Source organism: Danio rerio, chromosome 14, assembly GCF_052040795.2.
Source record: "Danio rerio strain M-AB ecotype USA chromosome 14, GRCz13ab, whole genome shotgun sequence".
NCBI lineage: Eukaryota > Metazoa > Chordata > Actinopteri > Cypriniformes > Danionidae > Danio > Danio rerio.
The window spans coordinates 43,208,068-43,230,000 of NC_141034.1; the positions used below are offsets into that span (position 1 = coordinate 43,208,068).

General features: G+C 36.9%; 1 protein-coding gene and 2 long non-coding RNA genes across 3 annotated transcripts in view; 2 read left to right on the forward strand and 1 right to left on the reverse strand.

Moving 5' to 3' along the window:
- Window positions 1–259: 259 nt before the first annotated feature.
- Window positions 260–17,369, reverse strand: gla (galactosidase, alpha). Its single transcript, NM_001006103.2, is given in 8 exon segments — window positions 260–691; window positions 6,588–6,785; window positions 6,880–7,041; window positions 10,591–10,682; window positions 11,070–11,247; window positions 13,213–13,387; window positions 17,139–17,185; window positions 17,187–17,369. Coding segments are annotated over 8 exon segments (1,227 nt in total). The 5' UTR covers window positions 17,298–17,369; the 3' UTR covers window positions 260–427.
- On the forward strand, window positions 11,180–15,094 carry LOC147834014 (uncharacterized). Its single transcript, XR_015508096.1, has 2 exons — window positions 11,180–14,191; window positions 14,516–15,094. It is a non-coding gene; the product is annotated as an uncharacterized LOC147834014 (long non-coding RNA).
- A 36-nt stretch (window positions 17,370–17,405) lies between the features above and the next one.
- LOC147834015 (uncharacterized) overlaps window positions 17,406–21,933 on the forward strand; it is a 262,202-nt gene continuing 257,674 nt past the window's right edge. Inside the window, exons 1-2 of the long non-coding RNA XR_015507945.1 lie at window positions 17,406–17,710; window positions 18,496–18,540. This is a non-coding gene — a long non-coding RNA (uncharacterized LOC147834015). The remainder of the gene's footprint in view (window positions 17,711–18,495; window positions 18,541–21,933) is intronic.

The following is a 21,933-nucleotide window of genomic DNA, read 5'->3' on the forward strand; positions in this document are numbered from 1 at the left end:
TATCAGGTGCATCACATTATTGTGTGAACAAGACCTGAGCTTTCACATGATTTGTAAAATCCCTGAGCTTTCCTTCATGCCTGTTAAAATAAAAAGACATTTTGGCAGTGGAAAGCAGAGCAGATCATGAATTAATGTGATGATGTGTTGAAATGTGATGATATATACATTACTATAAGCAGAATCTTCAGTAAACGAAACATTGGTTAATATAGATCTGCAAAGCATACAGTGCATTTCCCAGAGTTAAAGTGCTTTGTCAGTGTTTTTTGTTTAATAAAATGATCCACAGCTACAATTGTAATCTTTTGATTGCTCTAAGTTCACTTAAAAAATTCAAATAGATTCAAAAGCAGTATTCAAAAAGAAAGACTTCAAGTCATGTAATTCAACAGTATTAGTCCCATTTCTTTGTCTTGGCTCTAGTTCACAGTGGGTTGACGGTGAGTAGTGTTGTGCCTGTAGGGTTGACTTGGACCACCACCTCTGACAAGAGATTTTGGACGCCCATTTCCTTGTAAGTGGGCAGGATCTGGGTTACGTTGCATTTCGGGTTACAAAGCTTCCAGCTAGGCATTATTGCCACTGAAATAGTAAATCTGCGCGGACCTCCAATCTCCTGTCTGTTCATCACTGCCACGGCCAGCCTGTTGCCTGACAAGGGCCTTTCCCACAGCTCAAAACTGTCAGCCTGTGAGGGGATTGTAAAACAAATCTCAGAAGTGGTAGACAGATTCAAAAACAAAAGCATATAGAATTGATCAACAAACTCAACAGTTCACAACAGGTCTGTCTATAAAGGTTTACTTGACATGAAAGTGATTTTCAGGAGTAACTGATACACTTTTAAAGGCAAGCTTGTTGTTCTTAATCGATTATATGTGCTTTTGATGAATCCATCTGTTTACATTAATTTCAGCTTATTTTGAACCACAGTGTGCCAGGTTTGTCTAAGCTACACAGAGGTCAAAATGTATATCAAACTTTCTATTAAATTAATATATACACATTATAACTCTTTAAGATGACAGATTGTGCTGGTGTTATATAATGCCATTGTTGCTGTTTTAATGAATGAATTGACATCTACTATAATGAAAAACATCTAACATCTATCCATGTACTAAAGCATCAGTAGATATTACAGAGTTATTACAAAAACCCTTTGGGTTATTACTAGAGGTGTGAACCTATACTGGTCTCACGGTTCGGTTCGGTTCAATTCGATATCTTGGTGCATCACGGTGCATTGACGATGCTTTCCATATATAGTGTTATATTTTAGGAGGGAGGCTATAAAATGCTGTCTGTATAAACACACAGACACACAGCAACACACTGTCTCTCATTCAAACACATTCACAAACATAGACAGCATCAAACAAACAAACACACACACGCACACACACAAACAAACAAACTTAAGCCCTTGCAACAGGGAGAGCTCGCGCTGAGCGGAGCAGAAAAACGAAAAAAAAAAACAAAAAAAAATAAGCACTTTTCCGACGGTCCCTTACAGAGAGCTCCTCTCAGCCCGAGCTCTGCCGGCTAAAGTAAACGCAGACTGCGAGGGCTTAAACGGAGCAGTGCACGTAATGTCGAGCGAAAAAAAGAAAGACAACTGTGAAACATAACCAGCTTTGTCTTTCTGTAGGAAACACACTTTAGATCTTTTTAGGGTAAGCGTTTTTTGAGTTATTGCCGTCTATAACTGAAAGTGTGTCAGGAAAATCGAAAACAAAACCAACTGAAGCGCGCTCATTTCTGGCGCCCCACTGGATATACAGCGCCCTAAGCATTTGCCTATGGTGCCTATGCCACGGGCCGGCACTGAGTTGGCTGAGTGTTGTAAATAACGGCGCTCACCTCCCTCGCGACAGAGCGCATAGGAGATAAATGACGTCACTACATAATAACCGGTTATGGTTATTACTGAATCGATACCGAATTGTCCGCGTCTGCATCGCGGTGCACCGAAGAAACAATTAATTTTGACACCCCTAGTTATTACAGTCTTAGAGAAGGCAAAGGTCAGAAACAACATTTATTTTAATGCACTATTATTCCATTTCAAATGTACGTTTTATTTATTTAATTTTCTGATTAAGGGTTCATCTTCAAAATGGCACACTATAAACAAAAAATGAACGGCTTCTTGCATAAATGGGTTTCAATGGCACCATTTTGGACCTAAACGTCTTGAAAGGAAAATTTCTGTTGTACCCATGTAGTGTTAAACAGATTTATAAAAGGAAATGACAATGAACTATAAAAATAGAGATAAAAATACATACTTTTGCCAAAACTTACACTGTTTGGATTAACACGGCCAAAATAATCACAAAAATGAAAGGTGCAGTATGTGATTGTCTTCAGAAACATTTTTTGTTGTGCTGGTTAAAAGTCTCTTTACATTCCAAATTTCTAATAGTACTGATTTAAGTAAATAATCTAAATGTGTTAATATGTATTTTCATTCATCTCCCATAATTCCGATAAGAAGCTCAAACTGTCTGTAAGCAAATTCAGATTTGAGCTACTGCGCACTTGTTTATATGTAGGCTCACCCTTTGTGTGTACACGCGCTGCGCGTTCATTAGATAGAGAGTGAAAGAGCACGAGAGGTAAAAGCAAATGCTGAATCAAAACTTTTTAAAAACCTGAATTAATATTGGAGTTACTTTTGCACACTGGAGGAAGGATGACACCATGGCTGAAGGATTTTTTTAGACAGGTAATGTTCTGTTTTAAGGTGATGCAGTCGTGCAGTAGGTAGTCGCCTCAAAGCAAGAACAGGGCTCGAAATTAACTTTTTTACTTGGTAGCACCGGTGCTCCCAACTTCAAAAATTTAGGAGCACCAGAAAAAATTTAGGAGCACCCACCGAAAATGACTGAGCACCGCTGCAAATTGTATTTTAAGGGACTTATTGTATTTTAAAACAACATCAATTAGGACTAACAAAAACCAGAAACAACTATAACTAATGCTGAGATTACATTGATATTTGTGTGCAATAATTCCAAAATGTGTGTCTAATAGTTCTAGAATATTAATGATGATGAAAATGACAATAATAGTAACAATGAATTACATTTCTCATCATCATGCTGCCTTGAATGTGTTTGAATGCAAGTTATCTGCTATAAAAAGTCTGTTACTTTATGAAAAATAAATGTATAGTTTGCATCAAACAAAAATGAAGCATTGCAGTAAGAAATATTTATTTTGTACTGCTAAACAGCATATATATGCATGTCAGTTTAATAAATAATATTTCTGCTGCAAAACAAACAAAAGATTATAATAAAATATTAAATTCAAGGCTGAAAGCTGCAAAACAGTCATCAGTAACTTAATAAAAAAAAAAATATATATATATACACCTCAAGAAAGAATAGGCAAAAGAAAGTAAGTAAAGTCTCACTTCTATTACTCTTTAAAAGATTTGGTTTCAGTTTGTGTCAATTTAAATGTTCCGTCTGAGCTGATTTTCATTTTTCTGTGTTTGTGGAAAAGCAGGCGAGTCAGCCGACCCAATTTATGAGCAGGTTAAGCACCGGCGCAATACCGCTGTTTGTTATGAGACGCAGTTTCAGTGTAAACTTGGTAAAGGCGAGCTTCTTTGGCGATGATACAGTATTACATTTGACTTTTAGCGGACATTTGCACTGAACACCCAGTGAATGCAACGCATGGAGATTCGGGCGCCTTCTCCAAGAAGCGCGTACTCGATTGATCTCAGCTGGCGGATCAATATTCACCACGTGACGTGTCATGATCGCTCTCATCTGCGCCTCAACTTTAGGTGGGGTTTGCACTTTGCAAACCTGTGTGCTTTAAGTTTTCACACTTTAGCCGTTTGCATTTCCCGTGGACATAAAAGCTCCCTCCCTGTCATCTAACAGTGGAAAGCCTTGAGTGATTGACAGCTAATATGAACCAATATAGCGGCAGGGAAGAGCGATTCAGCACGTTTAAAAAAAAATCAAAACAGGTCGCACTAATGCGCCCAAATATATTATGAGGTCGCATCGATTAATTTTCGGGCGCATATGCGACCAAAATGGTCGCAATTTCGAGCCCTGAAGAAGATCGCTGGTTCGAGCCTCGGCTGGATCAGTTGGCGTTTCCGCATGAGTTTCCTCTGGGTGCTCTGGTTTTCCCCACAGTCCAAAGACATGCAGTACAGGTGAATTGGGTAGGCTAAATTGTCCGTAGGGTATGAGTGTGAATGAGTGTGTGTGGATGTTTCCCAGAAATGGGTTGCGGGCGGAAGGGCATCCGCTGCATAAAACATGTGCTGGATAAGTTGGTGGTTCATTCCGCTGTGGCGCCCCCAGATTAATAAAGGGACTAAGCCGAAAAGAAAATGAATGATCTGTTAAGACTATTTTAGCTTCACGCAAAGCTTATGTAGATGTTGTTGTTGTTACAAATGGGTCATATATGCACAGAAGTGTTGTTCAGCTACTGCAGTCAGTTTCATAAGGGACCTTTTACAGCATTGTAGATTTGTATTTAGTTTAACATCAAAACATCAGTAAATAGCGCTATTTCGCCTAGCCTGCTTTACTGAGGTGAACTTGGTTTTATATTCACATTGGTCCATTTTTGAACAATGACACCCTGTGAAGCGCTCCCTATATTGTTTACCATGCTCAGGGCCGGAGTGGGACTCCTTTTCAGCCCTGGAGTTTCAAGCCTCAGACCGGCCCACCTCGGTTCACGACTGACTATATTAAAATAAGCTCATTTCCAATTCAGTTGCTAATTACACTATCACGTCTTTTTTTTTGAGAAAACAGCTGCTTCAGAACTTCAAATGTTCAACAACCCTAACAGTATTATATATCTTAACAATAAAAATGAAAACAATAAATTACTCTAACGAGGATCAAACCCGGGTCCGCGGAGTCTTAACCGAACGTGCTAACCACTGGACCACAACAGCTGTGAATGTAGTGGAGACACATTTAAGTTTTATTATCATTAAAATAGATAAAAAGAAGAGTTGCGATAAAATAATGAACAAAAAGGCTTTGGTCAAGTAAATAAATAAATTTAAAAAGTGTGACTGCTGAGAGCAACAGATTCTGGAGCTAGGGACACCGGCCCTCGCGGCCAAAAAACCGACCGGCCCACCGGGAATTCTCCCGGTCCTCCCGATTAGCCAATCCGGGCCTGACCATGCTACTCTGAATATTTGGTCTGAAACAGCATGCAAGTATGACTTAGTAATACATGTAATTCCTGCATGCTGCAGAACAAGCAGTAGTCGCCATAGCTCAACACATGAGACAGGGTTCTTCTGTCATCTTTAAAGTGCGCGCGCTCGTGTTTCAGGAGGCGTGGCTCTGGACAGCAGGGAAGGAATTGTAGTACAGAGAGTTATGCTAACCAGTTAGCATTGTGGAAGATCACCTACTGCACCTTTAAAATGAAAAGGAAAGTGTCTGTAAAGCTTCATTAACATAAATGACTTTGTAGCTGCCCTTCACCCTGGATGGCGAGTGGGCGTTCCCACCTAGAGGTTGCTTAGGTAACATTTATGATGATATTTACTAAAAGAAATGAGCCGAAAATAAACATTGGGGAACTGAGAGTGGATCACATCAGCTGTGATGCTGTGCAGCTCATGATGCTGTGCAGAAATATATGATGTGCATATTTGCAATACAGTAAATATATTTTTTTAAACAGCCGATAACATTCCTTGATTGACTGATATTATTTGATATTGGATAAGGGCAAACCTAGCTAAAGAGATGAAAATTTACTTATCATTTCCTCACACTTAAGTGTTTGCAATTACCTATATGACTTTTACTTGATGAATTTTAGCAACCAGTAACCATTGATTTCCTAGGTATGAAAAAAACACTATAGAAGTCAATGGTTAAAGGTTTCTGACATTTTTCAAAATATCTTCTTTTGTTTTCTTCAACAGAAGAAAGAAACTCAAACAAGTTTTGATCAAGTGCAGGGTGAGCAAATAATGACAGAATTTTCCATTTTGGGTGAACTGTCCCTTTAAGATTGTAATTTGCTAATGTAATGTATTTTTTATTTAATGCCATGTCAGCAACCAAGGCTATTTTCATGGCAGGAATCTTTCAACAATAAATATACAATTTAAAAAAAACAAACAAACAAAAAAAAACATAAATTAAATCAGATTTTTTGTGTTAATACATGATAAAAATTCTAAAATATTTTCTGGTTTCACTTTGTAAAAAATGTCCTTAAAAGAGTTCATTTCATAAAAAAGTCTTCTGAAATCATTAAAAGCAGGACAGTCCAGTAAAATGTGTTTTATAGTAAGAGGAGTTTTGCAGCACAAACACTGAGTAAGGTTTTCACCTTGGAGCAAAAAGCCATGTGTTATTCTCGTATGCCCAATACGACATCTGGTAAAAACTACTTAATCAAATCGATTCTTAAAATGTCTTAAAATTCTGTGTGAGATTTCAGGTTGGATTTCATGTAATCTATTATTGTCTAATGCATCCCATTCCTTTTGCCACTTGTTTAAAATGTAAGCGTTGATAAAAGGTTGTAATTTGGGTTGATACAATGTACTTTACCTTCAATATCCGATAGCCCTGTTTGCCCAGAGGGTCCTGGTTGATGGCGATGATCTGCTTGTTCTGCAGTAGTTCTTTGGCTTTGGGACAGATGTCTCGCAGGTCGTTAGACATTAGAAGCGGAGCCGCCATGATTGCCCACAATGCCATCTGAGTCTGCTGCTGATCGCGACTCAAGCCGAAGTTTCCAATGATCAGCTGGAGAAACCACGACCACACATGTGCTATGATTGAAGGCTGAAAATGGTGATTGTGATTTGATAGGAACACCATCAGACGAGACGCTTTATACCATGTCAGGGTCATTCCATCCTCCTGGTCCTGCCACTGGGACGACGATCTTCTGCTTTTCTGCTGTCCAGTCCAGGATGCTCTTCACACTGGTCCACTGGTCATACACATCTCCATAATTACGCCAGTGGTTACAGGTCTTGCGAATTGCCTCATAGTCAGGCTGAAATGCAAGAGAGAGAGAGAAGACACAGTAAACCAACATTTGAAACAAAAGAACTGGTATTTTATTTAGAAAAACCTAATATGGAGAGGAAACTTAACATAGTGAACTATATTGTAAATAAACCATAACATAAATCCTTTAAGGGTGTCATGGTGGTGCAGTGGGTAGCACAAATGTGTGTAAATATGAGTGTTTGGGTGTTTCCCAGTGATGGGTTGCAGCTGGAAGGACATTTTCTGTGTAAAACATATGCTTAATAAGTTGGCAGTTCATTCCGCTGTGGCAACCCCTGATTAAAAAAGGGACTAAGCCGAAAAGAAAATGAATGAATGAATGAAAGAAAGAATGAATGAATGAATGAATCAATGAAATTGACATTCTTAATATACTTTTAAATGCTGCTATGGTTTGTTGACAGGTGTCCCAAGTTTGTACATTTTGGTTAGTTGCTTCAACTGCTACAAAGAAAATGTTGGTACAGAGGTGGAAACCCCTTCATGATCGCTCTATTAAGCACTGGTTGCATTCACTATTGGAAATCCTGTCTCTGGAACTGTCATCAGCACGGATCAACCATGCTAAACTGGACATTCTGATGGTATGGAAAGTCTATATATGCGATGTCTAAGCAATCTTGGACACTTAACCCTCATCTGAAACTACGAATGTCCAATTTAATGTAATTTATCTAATGGCTTGGTCTAAACTACAGTAATTCTGTGTTTCCTGTTGTGCATATAAAGGGGTGGGGGGATGGGGGATATACTCTATATGGGGTAATAGCTGCTAAAAGTATTTTTCTATCGGATTGTAAAAATTGTATATTTTCATTTAGGTTTTTTTTTTAATTACAAAAATAAAAAGGTTTTCCAAGTTCCAAAATATATGGGAGTTGCTATATGCGAAGGTTTTGTTTTGACTCAAATAACTTTAAAGATAACTTTACAAACCATATTTTTGATACATTTTTGTACTCCGTATATACCCTGGGTCAGCGGTTCCCAGGGGAGTCCCGGTGTTCTGACGATCTGTGCTACCTCCTCAGAATGTGCAACCGGTAGCCTAATCTGTCATATTTTCTCTGAAAAAACAGGAATAGCACATCTTGTCAGCTTCAAATATCTATCAGAAAGAACGACCTCCATAAAGAAGGGTGTAAAAACAGGGGTAGCACATTTTGTCAGCTTCAAATGTCAATCAGAATGAACTACCACTCTCATTCATTAATTAATTTTCTTGTTGGCTTAGTCCCTTTATTAATCCGTGGTCGCCACAACTTATCCAGCAAGTTTTTACGCAGCGGATGCCCTTCCAGCCGAAACCCATCTCTGGGAAACATCCACACACACATTCACACACACACTCATAGACTACGGACAATTTAGCCTACCCAATTCACCTGTACCATGTGTCTTTGGACTGTGGGGGAAACCGGAGCACCTGGAGGAAACCCACACGAAGGCAGGGAGAACATGCAATCTCCACACAGAAACGCCAACTGAGCTGAGGTTCGAACCAACGACCTTCTTGCTGTGAGGCGACAGCACTATCTACTGTGCTACTGCCTCGCCTTGAACTACCACTCTAATAAACAAATTAAATATAAAACTGACAGAAAAAAATTAAGGCAGTAGTTTACTCTGATAGACATTTGAAGCTGCTATGCCTTTTATCTATGTCTTCATTGTTCAATAGAGTAGTGGTTTATTTCAATAAATATTTAAGCTGACAAAATGTGCTACTCCGGTTTTTACATCCCTATTTAATATTGTAGTTCATTCTGATAGACATTTGAAGCTGACAAGTTGTGCAAACTCTGTTTTTTTTCAGATGAAATGTGACAGATTAAGCTACTGGTGGCACATTCTGAGAAGGTGGCACAGATCGTCAGAACATCGGCCCACAAGGGGGCCTCAGTAAGTTCTGACATATTAGAAAAAAAGTTTAGCAATTAGGAAAACAATCATCTTGCCTTTGTTAATTTTATCCCCTGGCTGACCAAAAAATTGACAAATTTGCTCCCAACACTAGCAGTACTGGAAACACAAAATGCAGGAAATCCCAAGACAGTTACCTGATATAACCTGACGAGGTTCTTGTTAACGAATGCATGAGGTTGTCCAAATTAATAAGACATTTGCAGATGACTCCCCGATACCCAGCACAAATGGCCTACTGATGTTTTGCTTTACATCAGGCTATTATTTGTGCATATCTAGATATAGTTATAAACATACAGTTTGTTTGTAAACACCATTTTTTTTGTCATACCGACTGCAAACTGATATGAGCGATAATATCATTAAATGTGGAGGGGGGCCTTGCAATATTTTCCGGGGGAAAAGGGGTCTCGGGCAAAAAAAGGTTGGGAACCACTGCCCTGGGCCAATTATTATTTTGTACTAAAAATGTGCATTGTGAAGCTCATAAAGCCTTTAGTTTCTTGTCTAAAAAGTTTAGTGTAGGTGTACTCACTAAAAGTTTAAACTTGAATGTAATTACACCTAATCTTCTTTTTTTTTAATGTACAATAAGTATACTCAAAAGTATCATGTCATTTCTACCCTCATGTCTATATATATATATATATATATATATATATATATATATATATATATATATATATATATATATATATATATATATATATATATATACATATATATATATATATATATATATATATATATATATATATATATATATATATATATTTATATATATATATATATATTTATATATATATATATATATATATATATATATATATATACATACAGTATATACATTTTATTTAATACCATGTGAGCAGAGATTATTTTCATAGCAAAAATCATTAATAAATATACAATTAAAATAATACATAAATTAAATACATTTTTAACGTGAATACATGATAAAAATGTTTTTTAAAAATCCTTGTAACACTTTGCTAAATATCTCCTTGAGTGAGTTCATAAGTCCTAAAACTGAACCTAAAAGAACATACCTTGAAGATTGTTTGTACACAAATAGTTTCAGTTCACAATGACTACTATTGTATGAACAAACAAAAAAGGAAGTCAATGGGAACCAAAACTTATCAACATCCTATAAATATATTTTATCTGCATTGTGAAAGAATGAAGTAATGCATTCAGGTTTGGAACAACTTAGGGGTAAATTAAATTGAATGATTTAAATTTTTGGGTGAACTTTCCGTTTTAAGGGATAGTTCACCCAAAAATAAATGTACTCATTGTTTACTCTCCCTCAGGTGGCTCCAAACCGATTTGACTTTCTTTCTTTTGTTGAACACTAAAGAAGATATTTTGAGAAAAATTGCAAACCGTTTCCTTCCATGCATGGAATAAAAAAAGAAACCCTAAAAGTTAATAGTTTTTTTAGCTTTCTTCAAAATCAATTTTTTGTTTGACAGAAAAAATGAGGTTTGGGATAAGTAAAGGGTGAGGAAATTATTACATAACTTTTTTAGGGGTGAACAAAGTGTTGTGAAAATACAGTAACTTACTGCATCTTTAATTAAAACATTTTCAAGCATCTCACCTGTTGGTGCTGCCACTCATATAACGGCCATTCACAAGAGTAAACAATACTTCTGCCAGTCTGGTTTAGTGCACTTGACATATTTATATAACCTGGAAAAAAGTGTAACACAACAAAGCCATTTCTTAGTAAAACTCCAAAATCTATTAGGATACAGATGAGACTTGAATATCCAAGCAGATGCAGATACAAGCAAATGAGACTTGAATATTTATTTGTTCATTATTTATTGCCACATCAGCAACTTAGGGCCATTTCATGGCAAAATGGATATACATAAAATATTACATGATAAAACAAATTCGTATTACAGTAAAATATTACATGGACAAATATATAGGATAGAAATAAATTAAATTCACACAAAAATATATTCAAAGTTAAATATGATTTTTCAGTTCAATTTTTGAAAAATAATTTCAGATTCTTCCTGGTGGTACCTTTTTAAAAATGTTGATGAGACTTGAATATCCACTCACCTTCTCCCAGCTGATGCCAGTCAGGCATGAAACACCCGTCAAATTTTAACAGATCCACACCCCAGTCCGCAAAGGTTTTTGCATCGATGTCATAATAGCCCAAACTCCCAGGGTAACCTGCGCAAGTTTTTGTGCCCACATCTGCATATATTCCCAGCTTCAGTCCTTTAGAATGGACCTGAGAAGACAACACTTTAATATTACTTCAGCTTACAAATGATAACATTCAAGTCAGAATTACTTTGATTGTGATATCAGCAAAACAACACTAGGGGGGGATGTGTACCTGACTTTAAGCTTTAGATTGATAAAGTTACGGCCTTTTGCTTTTTACGTGGAGTAAAAATATTTTTTAAAAATCATTTTGAAACATTTTTTTATTGTAATTACCTAATGGAATTTTAATAATTGTCCTTTCAGTTTACATTTATGTGGACATGAAGACACTTCAAGGGATAAAACTGACTTTTATCTATAGTAGTTATGTTTGTTTCCTGCCAATGAACACACAAAAATTATTAATGTTATTATTATTATATAAAGTGACTCATATCTACAGGCAGCACGGTGACACGATGACTTCTGAAATAAAAACTAAGCTGAATGAAAATTAATGATTTAATACATATCTGATATATTAATTTATAGTAATTACATTATTACTACAATTGCTGAAATTAATATTTAAGGAAAAAATGAGAAGACCACTTGAAAATTGGAGTTATTTGATTTGATTGATATTTGATAAAATAATCTTAATCTGTAAACTACTTATGGCATTTAATCCAAGTTATTTGCATTAAATAACACTAATAATAAACATGTTTATAAAAATTATTACACAATATTAATGTTTTACAATATTTAACAGAACCGATATTTGGTGGGATATCAGTCAATTAAAAACAATGATTTTTTTTTTTTATTCTGACCAGTTGTCAAAAAAGCTCTAAATGACAATGTTTTATTTGAAATTTGTAAGAAATGTTATCAGTGGTTTACACTGAAAAAATGCTTCTCACTTAGAATTTTTGACTGGTTTCTAATCTAAATATCTAAAAATCCTTAAATCAAGAAGCATTTTCTAGACAAGAAAAAATACTGTCTTGTTTTAAGAAATAATATACCAAAATGAAGTGAGTTTTTTCCTTAAAACAACCAAAATAATCTGCCATAGGGGTAAGCAAAATAATCTTATGAGGATATTGTGCTAACCCCGTTGGCAGATTATTTTACTTGTTAAAAAAGAAAAACTCTGACATCTTGATAAAATTACTTCTTAAAACAAGGCAATATGTTTTGCCTGTCAAGAAAATGCTTCTTGATTTAAGAATTTTAAGACATTTTTTACTTGTAACAAGTCATAAAATTAAGTGAGAAAAGCATTTTTTGCAGTGAATGGAATATACATATTTTTAAAAACATTTGACTAAAAAGTCCACACTTAAAAATAAAAAAGTCAAGTATTTTTAAAGGTCCATGAAATTAAGATCAGTCTGTTAGTTTTAAGTTTATTAGCTTGTGTGCTACAAAAAAGTGACAAAATTCATATTTAGAAAATATAAACATCCAAAGCTTGAAATTTGTCATTTCTGCCTAAATGGATCAACGATTTTTTGTCAAGTCAGCAGTTTCTCTTTAAATCTTGACCAATCAAATGCTCTCTAGTATCTGACATGCCCCGCCACCCTCAAGAAGCTTTCATTTGCTTTTCATTTGAAATCAGTCTCACTGGCAGAGCTGTGATAAATGCAAAATGCTATTGGCTGTTCTTTTAAAGGGGAGGAGCTAATTCATATCCCACCCTCTCTTAATTTTTCAGTTGAGATTTCATCAAACATCAAATAGAAAACTGCACATTTCAAAGCACTTCAAGTGACATTTAAGTAGTCTCTAATATTTGTTAGATAATTTATTTTATAACATTTAATTTATTATATAGGTCAGGTTACATAACATTTATTCATTATATAGGTTGAGAGTAACTTGACAGCTTTGTTTTGATAATACATTAAATACTGTATTTTGTACTGAATATTGTTAGGTTTAAGTGAGATGAGGGCAAGTCAATGATGACATGATCATCCTTTCCCATTCTACATATGCTCCAGACCCATGCAACCTCTTCCAGCCTCATACTCACATAATCTGCCAGTTTTTTGATGCCACTGGGAAACCTTTTGGGGTCTGCCTGCAGGCGCCCCTGTGAGTCCCTTTGTTGCGAAGGCCAGCAATCATCAATGCACACAAACTCATATCCAGCATCCTTCCATCCCTCCTTCACCATCACATCTGCCATCTGCATGAAGAGCTCCTCTCTGCCAGCACACAAAGACATTAGAAGGAGGACATCATGGCCCAACATCTGCATGTTCAAATCTGCATCTGCTCTAAAAAAGATTTTAAGTACCCAGGAATGGCATTTGCCCCCAAGAGCAGGATGCAAGAGCTTAAATAATAAGGAAATCATACATCACATGCTTTAGTAGCAGTGTGACATTCATGTGACAGCAGTTTCCAGGTATACGGCTCTCCACTTTCTCTATCGTTAACATTTTATGTATGAAATAATCAAGTCTAGTTTTATTGCCCTGCATTTGAGGACATACAGTAGAATGAAATGTTATGGTCTCGCAGGATCATAATTAAACAAATATAAGCATACAGCAATAGAACATAACATACAAATAAAAAAATGTAAACCTATACACACATCTGAGAACTTATCTAACTGCGAATACTGTTAAAAATCAGTATTGTGTTGCTATAAATTGGTTCTCTTGGAAATGTGACTCCATCAAATACCAAGCTTTTTGATTCATATCTATACAACTTTTATGAGAAGCATTTAAAAAAAGGCGGCACTTCATTAATATTCTGGTGACTAGAATTAACAATATTCATTCATTCATTTTCTTTTCAGCTTAGTCCCTTTATTAATCAGGGTGTCGCCACAGCGGAATTAACCGCCAGCTTTTCCAGCACATGTTTTACGCAGCAGATGCTCTTCCAGCTGCAACCTATCACTGGGAAACACCCATACACTCCCAATTCACCTATAGCTCATGTCTTTGGACTTGTGGGGGAAACCAGAGCACCCGGAGGAAACCCACACGAACACGGTGAGAACATGCAAACTCCACCCACCCGAGGCTCGAACCATTGACCTTCTTGCTGTAAGGCGATCATGCTACCCACTGTGCCACTGTGACGCCCTAATTAACAATATATCAACTACAGTCGTGGCCAAAAGTTTTGAGAATGACACAAATATTAGTTTTCACAAAGTTTGCTGCTAAACTGCTTTTAGATCTTTGTTTCAGTTGTTTTTATGATGTACTGACATATAATTACAAGCAATTCATATGTTTCAAAGGCTTTTATCAACAATTACATGACATTTATGGAAAGAGTCAGTATTTGCAGTGTTGGCCCTTCTTTTTCAGGATCTCTGCAATTCGACTGGACATGCTCTCAATCAACTTCTGGGCCAAATCCTGACTGATAGCAATCCATTCTTTCATAATCAGTTCTTGGAGTTTGTCAGAATTAGTGGGTTTTTGATAGTTCATCTGCCTCTTGAGGATTGACCACAAATTCTCAATGGGATTAAGATCTGGGGAGTTTCCAGGCCATGGACCCCAAATTTCAACGTTTTGGTCCCGAGCCACTTAGATATCACTTTTGCCTTATGACACGGTGCTCCATCACGGCTCCATCATGCTGGAAAATGCATTGTTCTTAACCAAACTGTTGTTGGATTGTTGGAAGAAGTTGCTGTTGGAGGGTGTTTTGGTACCATTCTTTATTTATGGCTGTGTTTTTGGGCAAAATTGTGAGTGAGCCTACTACCTTGCATGAGAAGCAACCCCACACAAGTATTGATAGACTGCATAGGAAATTGATAGACTGCATAGGAAAAAACTGAGAGTACTATTTACTTGAAGCTGTTCCAACCTTGTTTGAGTTGCTTTTTTTAATGCTTTTTTTATGCTTTTAATAAATACAAATCCTGGCCAAATCTGCCCACTGGCCTTTGTCCATCATGGCCTCCTAACCTTCCCCATATCATAATTGGCTTCATCACTCTGTGTCCTCTCCACCAATCAGCTGGTGTGTGGTGTGCGGCCTGGCGCAAAACGGCTGCCGTCTTGTCATCCAGGTGGATGCTGCACACTGGTGGTGGATGAAGAGACCCCCCCCCCACCCTATTGTGTAAAGCGCTTTGAGTGCCCAGAAAAGCGCTATATAAATGTAAGGAATTATTATTATTATTATTATTATTTTTTATTACAAAAGAACATATTTTTGGCAACCAATATGTGCTTTCCTGATAGAGAACAAAAACACTTTGGAAGTAAATAGGGACCAACGGTTATCGACATTCTTGAATATATCTTCACCATGATAAATAAACTCACACTGACTTGGAACAAGTAGAGTTTTCATCTTAATATCAGCTAACTAGGCATGGGACTATAAGCGTTTTCAAGGTATACCACGGTTTGGAAAATTCAAGGTTTTAAAAACCGCCAAAAGTTTCTGTAATACCGTTCCTAATAAGTAGGATTTTTTATATTTACATTTTTTTTTTTTTTTAGGACAACAGTATTTCCAACAGAAAAAAAAATATTCACAGAGAAATCTGTGTTTTTAAAACAAATGAAGACAGCAGAAGTCAAGGATTCTTTAGAATTATTTTAGCCTGACATGTTTACAGTTCCAAAATATCATAAATCTGCAATTTAAAAAAAATATTTGCATACTGACCACTGGGAAAACTCCAGATTATATATATATGTATATGTCCTCCACTGCACTTTGGTCCCACATTAATTTCAAAGGAGTGCTATCCTGTACTAAAATGGCTGCTATATTGATGAATTCCTTTCGATAGATGATAGCGCAAGCGACATTTAATGTAAATATCTATGATCAGCTAACACTGCTGTCATGGCCACAGACATTAAAATGAATATAATGTAGCTTTCCAAGTAGCTACATAAATTAAATCTACCAACTCTGACAGTTCAGATAAACTAGTAACAATTATGATTTGAATTATTTTCCAGGAGTTGGTGGTTAGTTGAAGGCCCTTTTCTTATACATTCATAAAATTTATTTTAAAACTGTAAAAATCCATGAACAAATGTTACATACCTGGTGATTGTTTTATTTGTAGCTATACTTTATATATTTTTCTCTAACACACATGCCCAAAAAGCTAATATTACTAATTAATATCATTATAATAGGACACTTCAGTTCACTCCATTAACTTATATTGAGGTAAAGTTGGTTTTACATTTACACATTCTGAAATTGTCCTTAATAATTAGATTTTTAGAAAATATCTTGGTGATTTCAAACAGAATATTCAAAATACCATGGTTAACAACATAGGGAGTGTGTCAAGTTGTCGCTGAATTAAGGTGGGAACGTAAACCAACTTTACCTCAATCTCACGTATAAACCTGTAATAGGCTACAGACACTTTGTGACCCATACACTTTAGACAAAATGTACATGGGCTTTTTTATGGTGTCCTGTGATAAGCATTTGCAGCGTATGAACAGGTGTCCTGGCATTATCCTACCCATCAGATTATGTTACCAACACTATATTTGAATGGTTCTGAGGTTGGGGTTTGGGATTGGGGTAGGTTAGCTTCATATCACACAACTCCACATTAAAATTGACATTGGTAGCTAGCAAAATCTGATGGGTTGCGTATTGCAGACATTAAATCACATTACAGACATTACATTACATTACACAGACATATTCATTCATTTTCTTTTCGGCTTAGTCCCTTTATTAATCTGATGTCGCCACAGTGGAATGAACCGCCAACTCATCCAGCATATGTTTTACGCAGCAGATACCCTTTCCAGCTACAACCAATCACTGGGAAACATCTAACGTTATACACACACATACACTACGGACAATTTAGCCTACCCAATTCACCTACTGTATATCACATGTCTTTGGACTGTGGGGGAAACCCACCCGCAGCACACGGAGGAAACCCACGCGAACACGGGGAGAACATGCAAACAAGCTCACCTAATGCAGTTTTGAGGATCCGCATCACAGTCTGTGTTGCACATGAATCTCCCAGTGCAGCCAGCCCATGGTGGGAGTTAAAGCCAGGCCGTTGTCTAGCGCCGCGGCTGGGACTAATAAACATACAAGTCCGATAACGACTATAATTGAGGCACGCATGTCGGTTTGTGAAGATGAATGACTGAATATGATATGAATGTAACAGGTTGTTTTACTTCCGTGTTTACAGCGTCAGTCAGGTGCAAGCGTGCGCGCACGTCAAGTCGTGACGTCACACGCGCGCTCCCCTTAAAATGCATCCTAATTCAATTCATGTTTATTTCTTTGCGCTTTAACGATGTACATTGAGTCAAAGCCGCTTAACATAGAAGTTCTAGTAAGTTGAAACTGTGTCAGTCCAGGTTTCAGAGTTGAAGTTCTGTTTAGTTCAGTTCAGTGTGGTTTAATTTTCACTGCTGAAAGTCCAAACACTGAAGAGCAAATTCAACGATGCGAAGTCCCAAACCAAGTAAGCAGTGGCGACAGAGGCGAGGAACAAACTTCACCAATTGAAGAAAGGGAAGAAAAAAAACGTATGTATGTTTGATTTCTTGGATTTTTAATGGGTTTTGGAGAACCTATTTATACACATGTGCAATATATTTGCCAGAGTGTTAATCAGTCACTCAGACACTTGTCTTTATTAAACTGTTTTTATTTGTGTGTTTCATTTATTTATATGACCCTAATGGGTATATGCACACAGACTTTTAATTTCAGTCAGCCAGCCCCAGGGCTTCCGGTTAATTATCATCCCATACAAAATTTGTTAAATTGTCATCCCATACAAGATCTTCACTACCTGACTAAGATACGATATGAAGTGGGTATCAGACCAAACAACAAGCACTGCATTAAATTATATGTTTCTGTGCCATGTCTTTAAAGTCTGGAAATAATATTACCCCAGTATTTTCAATAGAATTTCTGCGCTAGCCTGCTGCTAATGATGGCGCCTGCTTTTAATCCGTCTTTCATCTTATTTTACGCTTTATTAACCTAAGGGATGCTTAAGTCTGTTAGAATGATTATATTTGAATTACATTACAACATTGATGCTGTAAAAGGATACCTTATAAAATTGAAAATAGTCACATTAAGCTTTCACTGGAAGTTCATCATTGCCGAAAAACACTAGCTGTGCATATGTCCCATTTACTACATATTGAGTTTTTTTTTTAGAAATTTACTAGACACAAACTGTAAATTAATGTCAAGTAGCCTACGATAGTAGTGTCAAGTATTAACCTGTACTTAATAATATTGCTAAAACAATCAAGTTAATGTTTTTGTGGTAATTATTTCCCCCTTATTGTAGGTAGGCCTACCATGTTGTTCCAGTAGAGGTACATTGGCGAGTAAGGTCAGTCATGTTTTTAATGTTTCAAATCAAATTAAAGGAGAACTTTCTTTTAAAAGACATTTTCTTTTGCATTGTATGTAGACTTGGTACTTGGAACACTTTTTTTTGAGAGTTTAACAATTGTTAATGACATTTTAAACATAAAAGATCATAGGTCTGAGTGCATTGTACTGCGGATGTTCACGTATGTTTATGCTAACTCCATGTGGCTCATTTGTAATTGGTTAAGATGAAGATGTTACAACCCCAGGCCCGTATGCAGCCTGGTGAAAGGGGTGGTTCTTTTCTTCTCCAAAAGTGGACCTAGAATTTAAATATGAGATTTAAATACTGCATTTTTGGGATATTTTAAGCACTATTTTTTGCTGGATTAGTTTGTTAGATGGTCATTATAACCACACTTTTTGATGTACCAAAAATATTTCCTAAAGATTTAGAATAAAGAAATTCATAATTTTTTAAATAAAATTTTATTGCATCATATATTGTTAGAAAAATAGGAATCTGTTCAGAAATCTGTAAATTAAAAATTGTAACCTACTGTCATTTGCAAAAAACAAACTAGCCAGCGCATCCACATGTCCTCAGTCAGAATTTGGCCATTTGAATAAAAAACAAAACAAAAACATAAAAATTATAATCATGGATAACAACAATAGCCTAATTAGCTTGCAAATTTATTTTCATTTGGGCTTTTTGGTCCTCGCACCCTTTTATTGGCTGTTTAATGTTTCATGAAAGAGGACCAAGATTTAGAATAAATGTTACTTCAACAGCAGTTTTCAACAACAGTACAGAAGGTCAGTAGCGAAAAATAACTTTGCGTATTTCAGATTGTATTTTGGCTCATGAAAAACAATTGCTTGCGTTGGTCAAATCTGATTAGCTAAAGTCACGACAGCAAACAGAGGATTCCGCTTGGTCTTAAAGCCTTTTTCGATGGGTTATTTTCAGAATTTATGATGGCATAGCAGTCAAAGTAGGACAAATGAGCTCATGTATAGGACAAATTCTGGACCTTTGTCAGTGAGGGGTGGGTCTTTCGAACCGCCCGAACCCCCCTTGGCTACAGGCCTGAACCCTATGTTCTGCACCAGCTATTTCTTTTCAGTCATAGTCTACAGTCTACAAAATATAGATCGGAATGCTATTCATCTCAGATTCATTCAGTCTTACATTTTAGGCCTTACACTTCCTGGGTGCATTGAAAAGATTGTCAGAAAGACAAAATTGACTGTTATCATTGTATAACAGCAACAGCAGAAGGGGGTGTTTGCTGAACACTCTTCATTTTTGCTAATTTATTTCCTTACTATTGATTTACTTGGATTGATCCACTGTAAACAACACGGAGGACAAGAAAAAATTCTTGCAAAAGCACTTGGCAGAGCATATTTGCAGGATTTATCACACAATCCATAATCCTCCATTACTGAAACATGAAATTCTGCATTTCCTTGCTGTCCGTGCTTTAAAAAATGACTATTAACGGGAAACAAACTCTGACCTTTTGCTAAATGTCAAGAGTTTTGGCTAACCCTAAATGTTGTACCAAGGGTGGCAGGCATGATAAAAACAAATTTTCACTTGCAGTAATTTCTATCAAAGCCAAAGCAGCGGTGCAGGGGCTTCCAAATGTCAGAGTTCAAATTTTCTTGTCTCGCTTGATGGATGGACCAGTCAGTGGGTCTGGTAACAAAACTGGTTTCAGCAGCGTGACAGGATCTGGCTCTGCAGCAGTGATAGATTCTCCAATTTTTTTGATGTTTGTTTCATTGCAGGGAAGGAACTGGCTATCTCCACCTCAGATGTGTTTTTCAAAGGATAGATTGTGGAGGCCGACAGCCCACTCATTTCTCCCTGGGGCCCAAATGCCTATCCATCACTTTCCATTTTGCCACTGCCATTTAATTGAACGGGTTGTCACCTCTGGCATATGTATAGACATGTTATGATAAAACCGATAAAAATGGAAAGGAGGCAGGGAAAACAGGAGGAATAGGTTGGGGGGCTCCCAGTGAGTCTGTTGGTTTTTAACATACAGTATTTAAAGGCCTGTTTAAAGCTATAGAGCGATAATAATATAGATATATAATGATAACTATGTTTACATCCACACCAGCAAACAATAACAATATATTTATTGTAACCCTGTGCACTTAAGTTAAAAAAGTAGCGCTGGATATGAGGAACATTTATAAATATGCATCATCTTTCATTTCATAGATACACTCAGCGGCCACTTTATTAGGTACACCTGTCCAACTGTTGGTTAACGCAAGTTTCTAATCAGCCAATCACATGGCAGCAACTCAATGCATTTAGGCATGTAGACATGGTCAAGACGATCTGCTGCAGTTCAAACCGAGCATCAGAATGGGGAAGAAAGGTTATTTAAGTGACTTTGAATGTGGCATGGTTGTTGGGGCCAGACAGGCTGGTCTAATTATTTCAGAAACTGCTGATCTTTTGGGATTTTCACACACAACCATCTCTAGGGTTTAGAGAAAATGGTCTGAAAAAGAGAAAATATCCAGTGAGCGCAGTTCTGTGGCCGCAAATGTCTTGTTTAGGGGTGGCCAACCCTGTTCCTGGAGAGCCATCTTCCTGCAGATTTCAGTTGGAACCCATATCAAACAAACCTGCCTGTAATTATCACATGGTGTTCAGGTCCTAATTCATTGTTTCAGGTGTGTTTGATATGGATAGCAACTAAAATCTGCAGGAAGGTGGCTCTCCAGGAACAGGGTTGGCCACCCCTGGTCTTGTTGATGCCAGAAGTTGGAAAAGACGGGCCAAACTGGTTCGAGCTAATAGAAAGGCAACAGTAACTTAAATAACCACTCGTTACAATCGAGGTATGAAGAAGAACATCTCTGAATGCACAACACATCCAACCTTGAGGCAGATGGGCTACAGCAGCAGAAGGCCTTACCGGGTGCCATTTCTTTCAGCTAAGAACAGGAAACTGAGGCTACAATTCACACAGGCTCACCAAAATTGGACAATAGAAGATTGGAAAAATGTTGCCTGGTCTGACGAGTCTCGATTTCTGCTGCGACATTCAGATGGTCGGGTCAGAATTTGGTGTCAACAACATGAAAGCATGGATACATTCTGTCTTATATTAACGATTCAGGCTGCTGCTGGTGGTTGTGTAATAATGTGGGGGATGTTTTCTTAGCACACTTTGGGCCTATTAGTACCAATTGAGCATCGTGTGAATGCCTCAGCCTACCTGAGTTTGGTTTCGTGAGCACAACGAGTTCACTGTACTCAAATGACCTCCACAGTCACCAGATCTCAGTCCAATAAAGCACCTTTGTGATGTGATGAAACTCAAATACTCATCATAAATGTGCAGCCGACAAATCTGCAGAAACTGTGTGATGC